The sequence below is a fragment of the Sceloporus occidentalis genome, unplaced genomic scaffold (genome assembly GCF_023333645.1).
Source record: "Sceloporus occidentalis isolate IW3139 unplaced genomic scaffold, rSceOcc1.0.p SCAF_6, whole genome shotgun sequence".
NCBI lineage: Eukaryota > Metazoa > Chordata > Lepidosauria > Squamata > Phrynosomatidae > Sceloporus > Sceloporus occidentalis.
Genome location: NW_028316986.1, coordinates 52,553,058 through 52,569,036, shown reverse-complemented (window position 1 = coordinate 52,569,036; position 15,979 = coordinate 52,553,058). Strand labels below are relative to the sequence as shown.

Below are 15,979 nucleotides of genomic sequence, written 5' to 3'. Positions count from 1 at the left end.
AACCAACCATTTCATGAAGGCCTTACCTGCTTGGCTTGCTCTCCAGTTAGTGCAATAATATGGCTTATCCCTTTAACCAGCTGTCGCTCAGAGGTTATTGTGAAGTCTTGTACAGCTCCTGTTCTCAATAGGTGCCTGGACAGATGGAGAAAGACACATACTGTATAGTTTTGTTCTGGGAAGTGGTCAAAACAATGTGGGTTCCCAGCTATTACCGGATTGCAATCCCCATGATCTTTTATCTTTGCCCATACTGACTGGTACTTCTGGGAGCTGTAAACAACAACTGGGAGCCCAAAGTTGGAAACTTTTGCTCAAGAGCAAAGGTTATGAATAACTAAAGATTTCAGGGTCAAGCTCTACCATTTCTCTTGCTGAAAAGATTCTTAATAGTACAGCCAGGGAAACTATCCAAGCCAAGGCCTTCAGGAACTATTGCTGCTCAAGGAAATCACAAAGCTGGCATAAACAAAGGCACCTCCAGATTATTAAAACCATTTGGTTTTTACATCCATTGCTTAACAAACGTCCCAGTTGTGCTAAATGGGTTCCCTCAAATGTTTTCAAAGAACACAATTTATTGTCTTTGAAACCCCTTATTTCTCAAGTAATTAATCTGCAAGGAAGGAAATATATATCCAGTGAACCCCACACACAAGTCCATGTTTCAGCAGCACTTTTAAAACCAACTCCCCCTCCCCCGCTTTGCTATTTGTTGCAATTTTTTTGTTTCATATAAATTTATTATTGTTTTGTAAAATGCCTCCCCTGCAAATACAAATTATTTTGATGAGTTATATTCACTGTAAACCACTCTGGGCATAATCTGATGTGGAAAAGTAGACTATAAACTAACTAACTTTGCCAATGCAATAAGTCGCTTTGTATGATCAATGAGGCTATGAAGAAATGAGAAAAAACTAAGACAATGTTTCTCAATCTTTAACCTTCCAAGTGTTTTGGACTTCAACTCCTAGAATGCTCAGGTAGCCTAGTCAGGGATGTTGGGAAACGAACTCTAAAACATCAGGAGAATGAAACTCTGAAAACCAGTACACCAACATAAATACATATGGTAACTGCTAGGCAAGGCTCTTTAAATCAACAGGCAATTATTTGCTAACTTCTAATGTGACAGACAGTGATATGGTATGCTACAGCCTTCCCTAATCTGGTGACTACAACTTCCACCATTCCCAGTCAGTATGGCCCTGAGGTACGAGAGGCTGTTATACTGTACAGAAGTGATGTGGAACCTGGCTTTGCCCTTGGATTTGGGAGAAAGTGTGCTTTTTAAAAAGAAAATAAAGCCTGTTCAGAAATATCTCTTAACATATTATCAAAGTAGAGGAAGACTACAAGAAGATATTAAGAATATAGGAATTGAAAGAGAAACAAATGAATTAGATAAAATTATATCTCAAGATAAAAAAAATGATAACTAAAATATACAAGATACTCCTCGATATAGAAATGAAAGAAGAGACAGTAAAAGTAAACATGGTAAAATGGATGCAGGATACGGGCTATCAAATAACATTAAAAAGTTGGGGGAAGTTTGGATGAAAAATTTAAGATTTACTAAAAGTGCTCACCTAATAGAGAACTATTATAAAAAATTTTTATAGATGGCATCTATCACCATTAAAATTGGCTAAGACAAGAGGAAACAAAGATAGCAGTTGCTGGAAATGTAAACAACCCAATGCATCTTATTATCATATGTAGTGGGAGTGTATTGAAGCTTCTCAGTTCTGGAATCTGATTCATGCCAAAATTCAGGATATTGCAAATCAAATTTGAATTAAACCCTAAACTATTTTTATTAAATAATACAGAAGATATAAAAGGAAAACTAAACCGAGAAGAAGAAGGTGTTATTTTGTATTTGGTTACGGCAGCTCACCTGATATTTGCTAGATATTGGAAGATAATAAGCACGGATTTATTTATTTGAAGAATGGATTATGAAAGTATATGATTTAATTATAATGGACAAGTTGACAATAGTGATAAAAGGGAAAATGAGCAACAATTTCTGACGAAATGGGAAAAGGTTAATAAGTTATGGGACTGAAAGCCCTCAGATTTACAATAGAATGTTATATCTCATGCCTTTACTTTTCAATTAATAATGGAATATATTAATGGCAATATAGGTGAACTGCAAAATTTGAAAACTTATAAAGAAAAGATGTTTCTGTATATAATTTCTTGTGATATACTGCTGCTCACAATGTAATTATAACCAAGCAGTTATTTTAAACATAAATAAAAATAATAATAATAAAATAAGTCTCTATTAAGGCCCATGAAAATTGTTTGATTTGGGAAGACCAAAAGGCCTGAACTAAGACCTACGTTCCACAGCACAGCTCCACAGAGGTATGCATGGCATCTTTAGACTCCTCAGCCAATGCATTCTTCACTGGAACTCCTACAGACACCACACGCACAACATCTGGGTATACCTGATGTAAAAAAACACCAAAAACAAAAAACAAAAACACAAGTGAACAGACAAAAAGAATCCTGGGTTAGATGAACAGACTGCTGTATGCATAACTACTCAGCCTGTGGATCCATGGGAAACTGATCAAAAGGAAGAAGGCACAGCACACTCCCCTCCAAACAGCTTTCCTTTGTTTTTTCCAAAGCCTACTGCTGTCAGATTCATTGTCTGCTATTGAAACCCATTATCACATCACCACATGGCATCGTAGTTTCTAGTTGCTAATGGATATTCACATATCATACAAATGGCTATACATTCAGAAGTCTGGTAAAGATCAATGTATGAATACACCATCATTGCTTACATAACCACTTTCCCTTATGCTAGTGACCATTGGGTCAGGAGATCACTTTGAAAATAGGTTGTAACATTTTGAGGACAAATCGGATTCCCAGTGATTGGGCGGTATATAAATAAATCCTATTAATAATTTTTATTTTCATGCTCATCACACTTTAATTTAGGCACTTCCATTTTACAGATCAGGTTTCCAGGAGCCCTGGTGGTGCAGTGGTTAAATACTGGTACTGCAACCACAAGGTTGTGAGTTCAATCCCAGGTGTCAAAGTTTGACTCAGCCTTCCATCCTTTCGTAGGTCAGTAAAATAAGTACTCAGCTTGTTGGGGGCAATTGGATTAAAGACTGTAAACCGCTTAGGGGTCACCTAAGACCATTGGACAAAACGTATTTCCGATGGTCTCAGGAACTGAGACACCGCAATTTTATGGTTGGGGGTCACCACAACATAAGGAACTGTATTAAAGGGTCGTGGCATTAGGAAGGTTGAGAACCACTGACTTAGAGAGTGCTGAGTTTACTATTAAATGGTATAGAAATGTAAATGCTATTGCTAGCTATCCTTAGTTGAAGTGAAGAAGAAGAGCCAAGCTATTTTGATGTCACTGAACATTCAGAAATATTCAAATACCTGAGGGAGCCTGTTAGGTCAGGAAATGCTGAAGAGCTGCACAAGAAAATGAAAGGTTGGTTTGGCCAGGGAAAAACTTTCAGGGGTAGCCAAAGATAGGAAGGGGATCAGAAGGGTCTATTTGCTGCTCCTGATGGAAAGGTGATGGCAGCATTTCATATGCAGAGTTTGGAAAAGTTAGTACAGTCACCCCTCCGTTTTTGCAGGGGATTTGTTGCCCCCACTAGGCAAAAATGAAAATTTGCCTATATTCAAGCCCCTTTGGCTTGAATGGCGGTGCGCCCTCCATTTTGTCCCCATCTATTTGCTGCCCCCGCAAACAGGCTACAAGCGTGAAAACGGAGTGGCGACTGTACTTTGGACTACAGTTCTTAGAATGCTCATAGTGGCCAGGCTGGCTGGAAGATTGTAAGTGTTGTAATTCAGAATACTAACCTCTGCAAACTCATGTATTCATGTACTTCTGCAGGCTCCATATATATCTGGACTCAATTACAGATTCTCTTTTGAGTCTTTGGTTCACCCCACAAAAGTTGGGAGAGGGGTAGAACTGGCACACACACCCTAGTCCCCTTTGTGCTTACAATTATAATGTCTGAGAATAGCTAGAAAAGGCAGCTGTTCTTTCTATTGCTATGGATATGCTGTCTTTTGTCACACTGCATTTTCCTTTGGAATTCTCTTTTGAAGTCATCAAAATAATATCAGAGAGACCAAGACACACTATCCAGCATGGGACAAATGGTCTGCTTAGTTTGCAGTTTTAATTTCAAGCAATCATGCTGAATTTATTCCACATATTTTTTATCTAGAAAAGACTGGTCACATATGCAATTCCCACCCCATGCTGCCATCCTTTGAAAACCAACAAATGTATCGTTTAATGATATGCACCAAAATTTACAGGTTCTTATTTTGACTCCATGTTTCCTATATTCTAGTTGTTTGGGTTATTGCATTTCAAATATATTATTTGTACAATTACGAGAATTATGACATTTAAATTACAAAGAGTTTTAGGAATATAGAGATTTGTCTGCAAACCACATAGCAATGTAACAGGAATGGTCAGCCACTACTGAGACCTTTTTGGTCTCAGTAGTGAATTAAGACACTTCCTTTAGTTCCTTCTCTCTCCTGACTTACTTCATCTAGTTTCCTGAGTCCTTGGACATCACTTGTCAACTTGAGGGGGACTTCTTCTGTATGAACAATCTCATTCTTTTTTATCATCTCCTGGACCACATTTTCTACTTCTAGCAGTTGTTGTGTCTTTACTGGGACCTGGTGAAGGACATTTTATTTCATCAGAAAAAGTGCAGTGTTAGGCAACATGAACTATTGAAGATGGTTGCAGCCTGGAAGAATTTTTGTTTATTGTCCGAAATTCTAACACTGGACATATTTTATGCCTCAATTCTTCTTGCCTAAACAAACAAATTATTATTATTATTATTATTATTATTATTATTATTATCCTTTATTTATAAAGCGCTGTAAATTTACACAGCGCTGTACATACAATCTTTTTAATTGAACGGTTCCCTGCCCTCAGGCTTACAATCTAAAAAGACACGACACAAAGGGAGTGGTGGTGGGGAAGGGGCCTCTCTAGTAGGATAATACATATAAAATACATAGCAAAACAGGAAATGATTCAATAAAACAGGCAACAAGAGAACATCAAATAGCAAGTGACAATTATGCAATGCCTGGGAACGCTGCCCTGAACAGGATGGTCTTCAACTCCGTTTTGAAGCTGGTTAAAGAAGTGATGGCTCTTGCTTGTGAGGGAAGAAGGTTCCAGGAGTGAAGGGCAGCGAGTGAAAAGGGGCGAATCCGAGATGGGGCAGAGGAAATCCTGGGCTGGGACAGCATACCTTGACTACCAGAACGGAGGGCCCGAGTGGGAAGGTGAGGAGTAAGAAGGTCTGATAAGTAGGGAGGGGTCAGTCCATGGAGGGATTTAAACGTGGACAGCAGGAGCTTATACTGAATGCGGAGAGGGAGGGGGAGCCAGTGAAGGGATGCCAACACAGGAGAGATGTGGTCAGAGAGGTGGGTGGATGTGATAATGCGTGCAGCTGAATGCTGGACAGAGATTAAAGGACAGAGGTGAGAAAGAGGAAGCCCAGCCAGGAGGACGTTACAGTAATCAAGTCGTGAGACCACTAGGGCATGGACCAGGATCTTGGCAGTAGAGGCGGAGAGATAAGGTCGGATTTTAGCGATATTGTACAAAAAGAATCGACAAGCCTTGGCTGTGGTCTGGATCTGAGGGATACACGACAGAGAAGAGTCAAAGATAAAACCAAGACTGCGGGCTTGCTGGACTGGTTGAATAGAAATGTTGTCCACAGAGACAGAAAAGGAATGTTGAAGGGTGGGCTTAGGAGGAAAGACAAGAAGCTCCGTCTTGGACATGTTGAGCTTCAAACGCCGATGGCGCATCCACTGTGAGATAGCTGTGAGGCAAGACGAAACTTGCTGTTCAAGCCTTGGAGAAAGGTCAGGGGCGGAAAGATACAACTGGGTGTCATCGGCATACAGATGGTAGGAAAAGCCAAAAGAGCTAATGAGTTTTCCTAAGGACAGTGTGTAGAGAGAAAACAGAAGGGGACCCAGAACAGAGCTTTGGGGAACTCCAATAGATAAGGGAACAGGAGAAGAAGTCTGGCCCCCTGCAACCACTGCAAAAGATCTGCCAGACAAGTAAGATCTAAACCAGTCGAGAACAGAGTCTGAGAACCCAAGGTCAGAAAGTATATCAACTAGAAGACAGTGATCAACAGTGTCAAAGGCTGCAGACAAATCGAGAAGGATGAGAACAGAGTAAAGGCCATTAGCCTTGGCCTGTAAAAGGTCATTCGAGATCTTGGTGAGAGTTGTCTCTGTAGAATGCCTTGGGCGAAAACCAGACTGAAAGGGATCAAGGATGGAGTTGGCTTCAAGAAACTCAAGACAGCGAGAATAAACAACCCGTTCCAAAACCTTAGAAAGAAAGGGAAGAAGAGAAATCGGATGATAGCTAGACAAAGAGGAGGGGTCAAGGGAAGGTTTTTTCAGAACTGGGGAAATGAGAGCATGTTTGAAGTCTGACGGGAAGGAGCCTGTAGAAAGAGAGAGATTGAAGATATGGAGAAGCGAGGGCAGAAAGGAGGGAGCTATAGAGATTAGAAGACGAGTAGGAATTGGATCAAGAGAGCAAGTTGCAGGTTTGGAAGAGTTCAGAAGTGAAGAGAGTTCATCCAAAGAGGCAGGAGGAAACACAGAAAATTTTTTAGGCGAGGGCGATAGAAGATTATGAACAAACAAACAAACAAACAAAGACTGCCACTGTTACTGCTGACATGCTGAATCAAGGTATTTCAGGGTTTTATTAGGTTCTTGACTGTTGAGTAATTCCTCAACAGACAATAACCTAATAACATTTTATTATGCTAGTTTATCTGCTTTAATAAAAGTATGTGCCTGTCACAAGAACAGTTATGGTTAGGCAGGTATTCAAAGGGTATCTTTCTCTGGATTACCAGATGCTGCATGATTTCCCACCCTGAAAACTAAAAACTACTTTGCAGTTCCATGTCCAAAACTGCATCCATCTCCTTTTCTCCAGTCACTCCAGCTCATAAGACAGAGAAGCAGTCAAGCAAACACAGAAGTCATCCCCTTTCCTCATCCTGTTAGTTTGCCACAAGGGAACATGGTCAGATCTATCAGCAATGTACACTCTACAACAACAACACCCATGCTCTAGACCAGCCTTCCCCAACCTAGTGGCTTTCCTGTATCTTAGACTACAAACTCCCTTGCCTCCAGCCAACACACCCACCAGATATGTTCGTTGGAGATTATGGGAGTTACAGTCCAAGACTAAGCATCATCTTGGAAAAGACAGCTTAGACTTCAGGGAGTTTTCCATGATCCAGCTGAATTCACAGGAGTTACTCTTGGATAATTTCATCACTGCAAAAACCCCATGCTTGGCTGCAGTTTTCTAAAACAATCCCTGTAACAATTAGCTGTGTCCAAAGGAATAAGTGGCCAGAATCCACTATTGTCACAAGATGAGAAGATGTAATGTTAGGCTGACTCCTACAGTCTGGCTTCAGGGATGCTCCATGAAACCATTCCCTCACTGCTCCAAAATGGGAAAGTTTGAGTATCATGCTCACCTGGGTGCTGACATCAAACCGCAGATACTCAGCTGTCACATGGGACCCACGTTGCTCTGTGCTCTTTCCCAAGACCTGGCGGAGTGCAAAGTTTAGCAAGTGGGTGGCTGTGTGGTTAACCATGCAGGCCATCCTGTGAGCCTGAAAACAAAAGCAATGCTCTTGGTAAGGGAGTGCTGGCGGGTACCACTATGTTTTTATTAGAGGAGAGGAACATGAGAGGGGAAAAACCCAACAAAAATAAAATCTCAGCCCAGTACATCCAGTCCCCTGATCTTTTCATGGCTGTGATGCCATAGTCCACCTGAAAATGATCTGGTGACATGTTGTATTTAGAAGTTGCAAAGCAGAAGAGACCTTAATATCCTAAAGAATATTACCTGATCGACAAAGAGCTGCACTTGGTCCCCAGCCTTCAGAGTCTCAGAAACAATCACTTCATGGACCACATAACCAGCAGATACTTGCACGGACACCACAGGGAAAAGTGTGTCCTCAAAAGCAGAAAGATACAAACACATGGGTTAAAACAGACTCATGGTCCTCTGGCTGAAGTGGGTCTCCAGAGGAAAATGAAGACTTTAAAATCCCAAACTAAAGTAAAAACTTGAGCTGGGTTTAAAAGGTCTCATTCCAAAAGTCCTAGAATCCTCTAGATTAGTGGTTCTCTAACTTGGATCTTGTGATGTTGTTGGATGTCAAATCTCAGAAGCCCTAGCCAGCCTGGTCAAAGGTTAGGGAACGGCAAAAGAGACAAGTTGCCGATGTTCTTTCTATGCCTTCAAATTGACTCTGACTCTGAGAGGTGACTCTCTCCTAAGATTTTCTTTATTCAGCGTAAGTTTGCCTTTGCCTTCCTCTTAGGTTGGGAGAGTGTGACTTGCCCAAAGGGTTTCCATGGCAAATGGGAATTTGAACCATTGTTTCCCAGAGTCTTAGTACAACAATCAAATTGTAACATCATACTGGCTTTTAATATACTTCATGTGTCTGACATTAATGCTGCAGAAGTCTGTATCTTTGTAGATATCCCAAGGAACTCACTCCACAACCAATTAATTCTTTTTGCCAACAAAAAGGAGATTAAGACCTACAATGACCTTGTACAATTTGTGATGAAGAATGACCTGCCCAGATCACTAATGGATGTTAAATAATGGTAACAAAACTCCAGCGTATCTTGGACTAGAACAGCGTTGTCAAGAAGGCAGAGTGTCTGGGATTGCTGAGGGAACAGAGGAAATATTTTACTCTGCCAAGTGAAGGAGTGATGGTGCATGAACAAAACTGCAGTGTGGATGTAAGTATTCCTTAGCATACTCCTGTCAAAGAATACACTTAAAGCCTCCTTCTTACCTATATCAACCATAAGGGCTAAGATGCAGACAGGGACTGAATCCAGGCTTACACAGGTACTGCCAAATGTGTTGAAGCATAACTTCCATAATCCCACAACCAATATAGCTGATGTGAGAATCTGTTGCAGTCCAACCCATATGGAGGGTAGCTACCTGAGGAATATTTATCTAAGGTTGGTAGTGATTCTCAGTGGTTACACTAAGATGACCTATTTATTTAAAGGATTCATGCCCATCCTAAGGGGTCTGACCCTAAGGGGTCAGATATTGGTTCCAGACCTAATAAGTGAAGAAACCTACCTGCTGCCCCCCACACACTATGTAGCCTTGATCAGACGTCTGGCCACCCTGCTCAGCATAGAAACAGGTCTTGTCCAGGAGGATCCCACAGCGTTGCCCTCCTCCACTGACTTCCTTTTGAAGAGAGCCATCTTTGTACAACATCAAGACAGTAGCTTTACATGGCCTGAACACTGCAAAGAGAAATAGGAATATCATGTGCTATGCTTCAACTGGGTGGCCAAATCAGTTGGTCTACCTGGAGCCCAAGACAGTTAGAAAGTCATGTTGTACTACATTTATCTGCCATGCCCATGGCCCCAGAGGGAGAGAAGAACCAATGAACTTGATCCCTTCCCCATTACCATTCCTTTTTCCTTTTGTGTCATGTCTTTTTAGATTGTAAGCCTGAGGGCAAGGAACTGTTTAATTTAAAAAAAAAAAAATAAGCTGCTCTGAGAGCCTTTGTGGCTGAAGAGCAGGGGATAAATACTCCAAATAATACATTTATAAGAAATTCACTTGTAATCACACAAGAAATTTTGCCGTTATTTAAGATTGAGCCAAACTTTTCACATTGTGGCAGCAACTGAGCTCAGGATTTTCCTCTGAAATCATCTGTACAGTACAGAAGGGTCAGCTTTATTATTTATCAGATTTATATCTCACTCTTCCTTTAGTGAGTTCAAGGTGGTAGACATGGCTTTCTTCTTCACCACTTTATTCTCACATTGTCCTGTATAGTAGGACAAGTTGAGACAGAATGATTGGTCCTCCTAGTTCACCCAGTGATTTTGATGGCTCAGTGAGGACTAGAACATTCAATTTCCAAGTCGTAGTCCAAAAGTCTATTCCACTACACTACATTGGCTCTCCCTAAAACTTCCAGCTAACTAAACTATGGGTACGGGATACAACAAGTTTTCTCTTGTTTCCCACACAAAATACACTCCCGTCCCTTCACAGAGTATGTGAAACCACTATCAAAAATCAGCTATTAAGGATCAGCCAGTCAGTTACTTAACAATGGACAGGAAGGCAAAGTGGAAGGGGATAAACTAAACTTAAATAGATTATGTGAACTTATTCAAGCTTTACTCCTCTTAAGTGCCAAATACTTCTAAATCTCCTTTGTGTTATGAATGAAACAGCGACACCTTGAGGTTTGCTGCAGTAATGATAACTACTCAGCTGAGATAAGTCAAATACTTTTCTTTCCTACCAGCAAACTTTAATAAACATTTATGATGTTTCTGTTGCTACCAATCAATGGGAACACTCTTCCTTATTTTGTCTGGTTGCTCAATACATAACTGAAGCTTTTTTGTTGTTGTTGTTAACTGCCTTCGTGTCTTGAGATTAATACTCAGACAGAAAAATATCAAATAGGGGAAACTATTTTGTGATGATTCCTAAGGAAAATAGGAAGATTAATGTGAGGAAAGCACGATAATGGGCCCGAACAGACAGGCCAAAATAAAGCTGCTTTGGGTCACTTTGGAAGTATGCTGTTTAAATGCTGCATGCATCCTAAGAGGCCGGAAGCCACACCAAAGCCATGATCCAGTCCTAAGGACTGGAGCGCAGCTTTGGCGCAACGTCTGGCCTGTTAAGATGCGTGTGTCATTTAAACAGCATATCTCCAAAGTGACCCAAAGCAGCTTTATTTTGGCCTGTCTGTCCAGGCCCAATGTCTGCCTGAATGTGTTAATTTAACCCTAATAGTCAGGGCTGACCCCACAGATTTTGATGTTGGAGAAAAAGATGCTATTGATGTTAATTAAGTACACCACTGAGAGCAGAGTAGAGAGCAAGAATAATCAAGACTTTTTTGGCATCTGAAAAAGAAAAAACCTACAAGTTGTTCTTCTTCCACTTCCTGTTACTAAAAATATAGTAATAATAACTCAAAACAGCTGATAAATATATCCCCTTCATGACAGCAGATATCAGCTGCCTGAAGTGGCTGCCTCTCTCTGCCTAATGGTATGGCTGACCTTTCTAATGATCATGGCCTTTTTAGGCTCCCTTATACTTACAATATGCCAGAACAGACACTTGCATGGACATTATCCCATGATAGTATTTACTCTTTTTCTAACATGACCACTAATCTCCATGCTGGAAAATGTAATTTTGTCCTTAATTAACTTCTACCTGTCTTAAATACCAGAGGCTGATGAATTATGGACTGCTAATAGTTAAGTGGGAAAGAACTGGCAAAAACACCTCTGAGTATTCCTTGCCTATGAAATTCATGGGGTTGCCATAAGTCGCCAGGCGTACAGGTGAGCGCACACACAATAGTTAATCCATAACTAAGGTTTAGCACTTCATAATCATGTCCTTCCAATACTTTTAAGATCCAGCCTCTCTAAACCAAAATATCTTTCCTTGTGAATTCTGACCTCTGCTAACTCAATAACTTTTGCATATCCTCTTACTGACAGACAGATCAACTGATGATTACTTTTTTTTTAATGCCAGGGAGAAAAAGGCACAGAACAGATTTGTGTACATGACAATACGGTGCACATCTGAAAGTATTACAGCCCTGGTTATGAATGTTGTTTTAATGATTTAGGAACATAAGCTATTTCTGTTTACATATAGACTAAAGTAAAATCACCAGTTAACATTTTTTAATCAGTATCACAAGCATATAAACATGAGTAAAGTCTCCCAAAGGGTTTCTATGTAAAAATCTGAATTCTGTGTCCTTCAGAGTACCTTTCAGGGTACATTTTCACATATGGCTTAATCCTTACCATATCTTCCATCTGTCCCAATTTCATAAGCGAACTTGAAAGAATCATCAGTTGAAGGCACACCATTCTGTCGTAGCTGAGATAATGAATGCACATCTAGCAGCATCCTAGTATTTTGCTCTTGCTGTGATTGAGCTTTGCGCTGCAAAAGTATGGGGGGGGGGGGGGAAGAGAGCATATCTCAACTTACCTACACCCAAGAAAATACAGTACTCTGAAGACTTTGCTGCTTTCAGAGGCAATCAGGCATCAGGTTTTAAATTAAATTAAATTAGGATTCTGGAAAATTTCAGCTTCTGCTGCCCTTTTATATCATGTGGAGATTCTATTGTTTCTCCATTATCTTCACAACAGCTCTCTAGACCTCCCTGCACCTATTTTTTCCTATAAGGAAAAAAATCAAGATGGCTGCTGCATTTGAGAGCAGGACCAGAATACACAAAATGAATTTAATATTTTACATTGTCAACTGAACGTATTCTAAATGCTGACTTTATTTTGCTTGGGAGAATTTAGATTTCACAATTGATTTTAATGTGTAAAAGCCATTTATGGAATCTGAACTACTAAGGTAGACAGATGCAAAGTTTAGAAAAGCAATGGACTATAATTGTCAGACTTCCTCAGCCAACATGATCAAAGAATCGTCTTCAGTGAAGGCTTTACAGTAAAGTTCTATAACATAAAGGCTTCTAAGGATAATAGCTTGAGGAAATGAAATTTCAGGTATATTAATATGACTGACAAAAAAGGGCAAGATTAGTATCTTACTTCAGCATCTTCCTGAGCCAGATGGTCCAAAGCAGCTTTGTCCAGCTGGGCCCCCTTTTCTTCAAGCATCAAGGCAATGAGATCCAGGGGGAATCCCAAATTGCTATAGAGAGACCAAGCAATCTCTGCTACAATAGAAGGGTGGGGGAAATAGCATAATTACTGAAGACTGTATAATAGCCGATGGGGGTCTCAACTTATCTTTAAGACCTACTAGCATCAGCTGAATAAAGAAAACCCTTGACAGCAAATTAATAAAAAACAGATTGGAGTGAATGTTTCCTCTTGTGGGAATGCACCTCATAAGTGTCAAAGACTGCAGAATATCCATTGCAGTGGAGGTTGTGGCCACCTTTTGAGGCAAATGTGTCAGAAGTCCAAGTATATACTGTTGTGTGGTTTTGCCTTCTAGTCTACTGAGTAGGGAGCAGCACAGCACTGCAGAAACAGGAAAAAAAGGAAGGCCTAACTCTAGACCACAGCCAGATCTAAAAGCTTGCTAACTATGTAGGAACATCACAAAACCATAGTATCATCATTTGCTGCATCTGTGACATAGATTGGTCTTTCACACTTTATTTCAAGGAGATGGGAACCTGTAATCCTCCAAAGGTTCTATTGCTCTGGCCACTGACTATAGTGGCTAGAGCCAATGGGAGCTGGCCTCCAACAGCATCTTGAGGGCTTCATAGCATTAATGTGGATTCTCTGCTATTATTTGCAAACCTATCTACCACTCCAATAATATTTTTTATGTTTCACAACAGACCTTTCCAACTCATCACAGAGTGATTTCCCCGTAATAAGCCATTACAGGCTCTGTGGCTATAATTCATAATTATGGGGAGATTAATGATTTCTAGATGGCATTTCAAAGCCACAGGATTCTTAGTGCTTTGTGCATTAAATGCCTATGCAGTTACCAATGTGGGCCAAAGATAATTCAGATATGTCAGTGGCTGGGACTAGAAGAAAGAGTGATTTGCCAGCCAGTAAAGAACTGTCTCTGGTGGATTAATTAAATAAAAATAGGGCGTCAACATTCTACCACTTACTCACCCACCCAGAAATCTTGTAGGTTCAATTTGGATTCTGATTGTTAAAGGCAGGTTGAATTACCTATGCAGATAAGATACTCACAACAAGAATTATCCATTATCATCCCTCTCAAAATAGCTGAGCTCTCAAGAGATGGATTTCATTGAGACAAACAAGCAGGCTGGGGACAATGAGAGCTGTAGCTGAATACATTTGGGGAAGAATGGATTGAAAGTTACCTATCCTACCATTTTGTTTCTAATTGATATCTCTAGGTAGACAGAAATAGCACATGAAGGGGAGGGCATAGGCAGCCAGCCAGACATTGTTGGACCACAGTTCCTATCAGTCTTGATCAGTGGCCATGCTTATTGATGGTTATGGGTGGATGGAGATGTAATCTAACAATATCTGGAAGGCCACAGATTCCTCATCGTTGTCCCATTGTTTGTTCCTTAGCTTGTACTATTCACACAGTGTGTCTCTCCAACACACATTGAAGAAGTTATTTTGGGTTACAATGATCATGTTGGGTGGGGAATTTAGAGAGCTATAGTTCAAAACAAGTACCTCGTGCAAAGTCTGCCCTGAAAAATAAATTTTAATTGAATTAACACAATTAATTAACACAAATTATTTTGTCCTCTGAAATCCTCTAAAACTGTTGGGTTAATAAGACCACCATGAAATAAAACAAACTAGCAACCTTCTGAGTGATTAATACTTAATTGGGAGACAAGTAGGAATACCTTTGAGTCTTGGGGAAATGAAAAGGCCATCAGAAATCAATACTGATGCTCTACTGTTGTATGTATCAGCTAGGAACATATCTTCAAGTCTGACTGTCTCTGTTTACTTCCAAGGATACCTTCTTTGCACTTTCCAAGGAGAAAAAGATAGGGCAACACAGACAGAGCAAAACTAGAAGCAGGTCATAGGCTGCATGTGACTGGGTTCTCTACCTTCCTTGAACTATAATGGAAAGAGGGAAAAAACTTACCTGGAAAGACTTTGGAATGATCCATCTGCTGCAGTGCTCTGTTTATAACACGGCGTCCCCGCAAGAGGGAAGACAGAAATGCAGCCTCATTTTCATTGATGATGTTCATAACCTGTAGAAAGATCAGAACTAGAGTCAGGACGGAAGATGAGTAATTAAACTCATTCTTCAAAATAGTAATACATTATCATAATCATTATTATTATTATTATATTTATATCCCACCTTTCTCCAAAGGCTGGGACTCAGGGTGACATACAACATTAAAAAACACCATACAGTTAAAAACATACAAACACAGGTGTGTTACAGACCGCCGCTTTGCGGCGGTCTGCTGGCGCTGCTGTTTGCTCCGTGAGGGAGCCGCGGCAGCCGTGTGGAACAGCCGCCGCCATTTTGTACGTATTCACTACGTACTAGGGTTAGGGGGGTGCAGAAGCACCGCCCCTTCCTAATGTAATGAATACGTACAAAATGGCGGTTTGTAACCCACCACAGTATATTAAAATAGAATTAAATTACTACAATAATTAAAACAAATTAAATGCTAAATCAAGTTCAAAAAGATTAAAATACTTAAAATACATTAAAAAAATATAACAAAACCCCATCACATGCCTTAAAAACTTTCTGTTTTAAAAGCCTGTCTAAACAAGCAGGTCTTAGCCTGCCGACAGAAGGATGACTAGAACAGGGTTATTCTGGCCTCCCTAGGAAGAGAATTCCAGAGTCTAGGGACAGCCACGAAAAAGGCCTTCTCTCATGTCCCCACCAACCATGCTTGTGATGGTAGTGGAATCATATAGGGAGATACAGTCTGCCAAATAGCCTGGACCTGAGCCATATAGGGCTTTATAGGTCATCACCAGCACTTTGAATTGTGCCTGGAAACAGACTGCTAGTACAGTAGTATAGTACTAATAGTACAGAAGGTGTTTAACACAGAAAGTATTTAATGCAGAAGATATTAAAGCAAGACAGACACATTAATGAAAAGACAAGCCAAAAAGTTACCAAATATTTGTACATATTTCATTGCATAGTTTAAAGTGTGCAGTAAGGGTCATTCGTAAACATGGGGAATGAGTCCCTGGCTCATTTGCTAAACCACACTGTCCTCTATGCTAACCTATGAATCAAGAGGAT

At 40.3% G+C, this 15,979-nt stretch overlaps 1 protein-coding gene across 1 annotated transcript in view; it reads right to left on the bottom strand.

Moving 5' to 3' along the window:
• The window catches only part of LOC149310732 (alanine--tRNA ligase, mitochondrial-like), a 42,934-nt gene that overhangs the window by 12,429 nt on the left and 14,526 nt on the right, over positions 1-15,979 (bottom strand). Inside the window, exons 9-17 of the mRNA XM_089529447.1 lie at positions 14,834-14,945; positions 12,796-12,923; positions 12,025-12,166; positions 9,278-9,450; positions 8,000-8,113; positions 7,620-7,760; positions 4,591-4,728; positions 2,362-2,471; positions 27-135 (exon numbers count right to left, since the gene is read on the bottom strand). Coding sequence (XP_089385573.1) covers positions 27-135; positions 2,362-2,471; positions 4,591-4,728; positions 7,620-7,760; positions 8,000-8,113; positions 9,278-9,450; positions 12,025-12,166; positions 12,796-12,923; positions 14,834-14,945 — 1,167 coding nt within the window. The remainder of the gene's footprint in view (positions 1-26; positions 136-2,361; positions 2,472-4,590; positions 4,729-7,619; positions 7,761-7,999; positions 8,114-9,277; positions 9,451-12,024; positions 12,167-12,795; positions 12,924-14,833; positions 14,946-15,979) is intronic.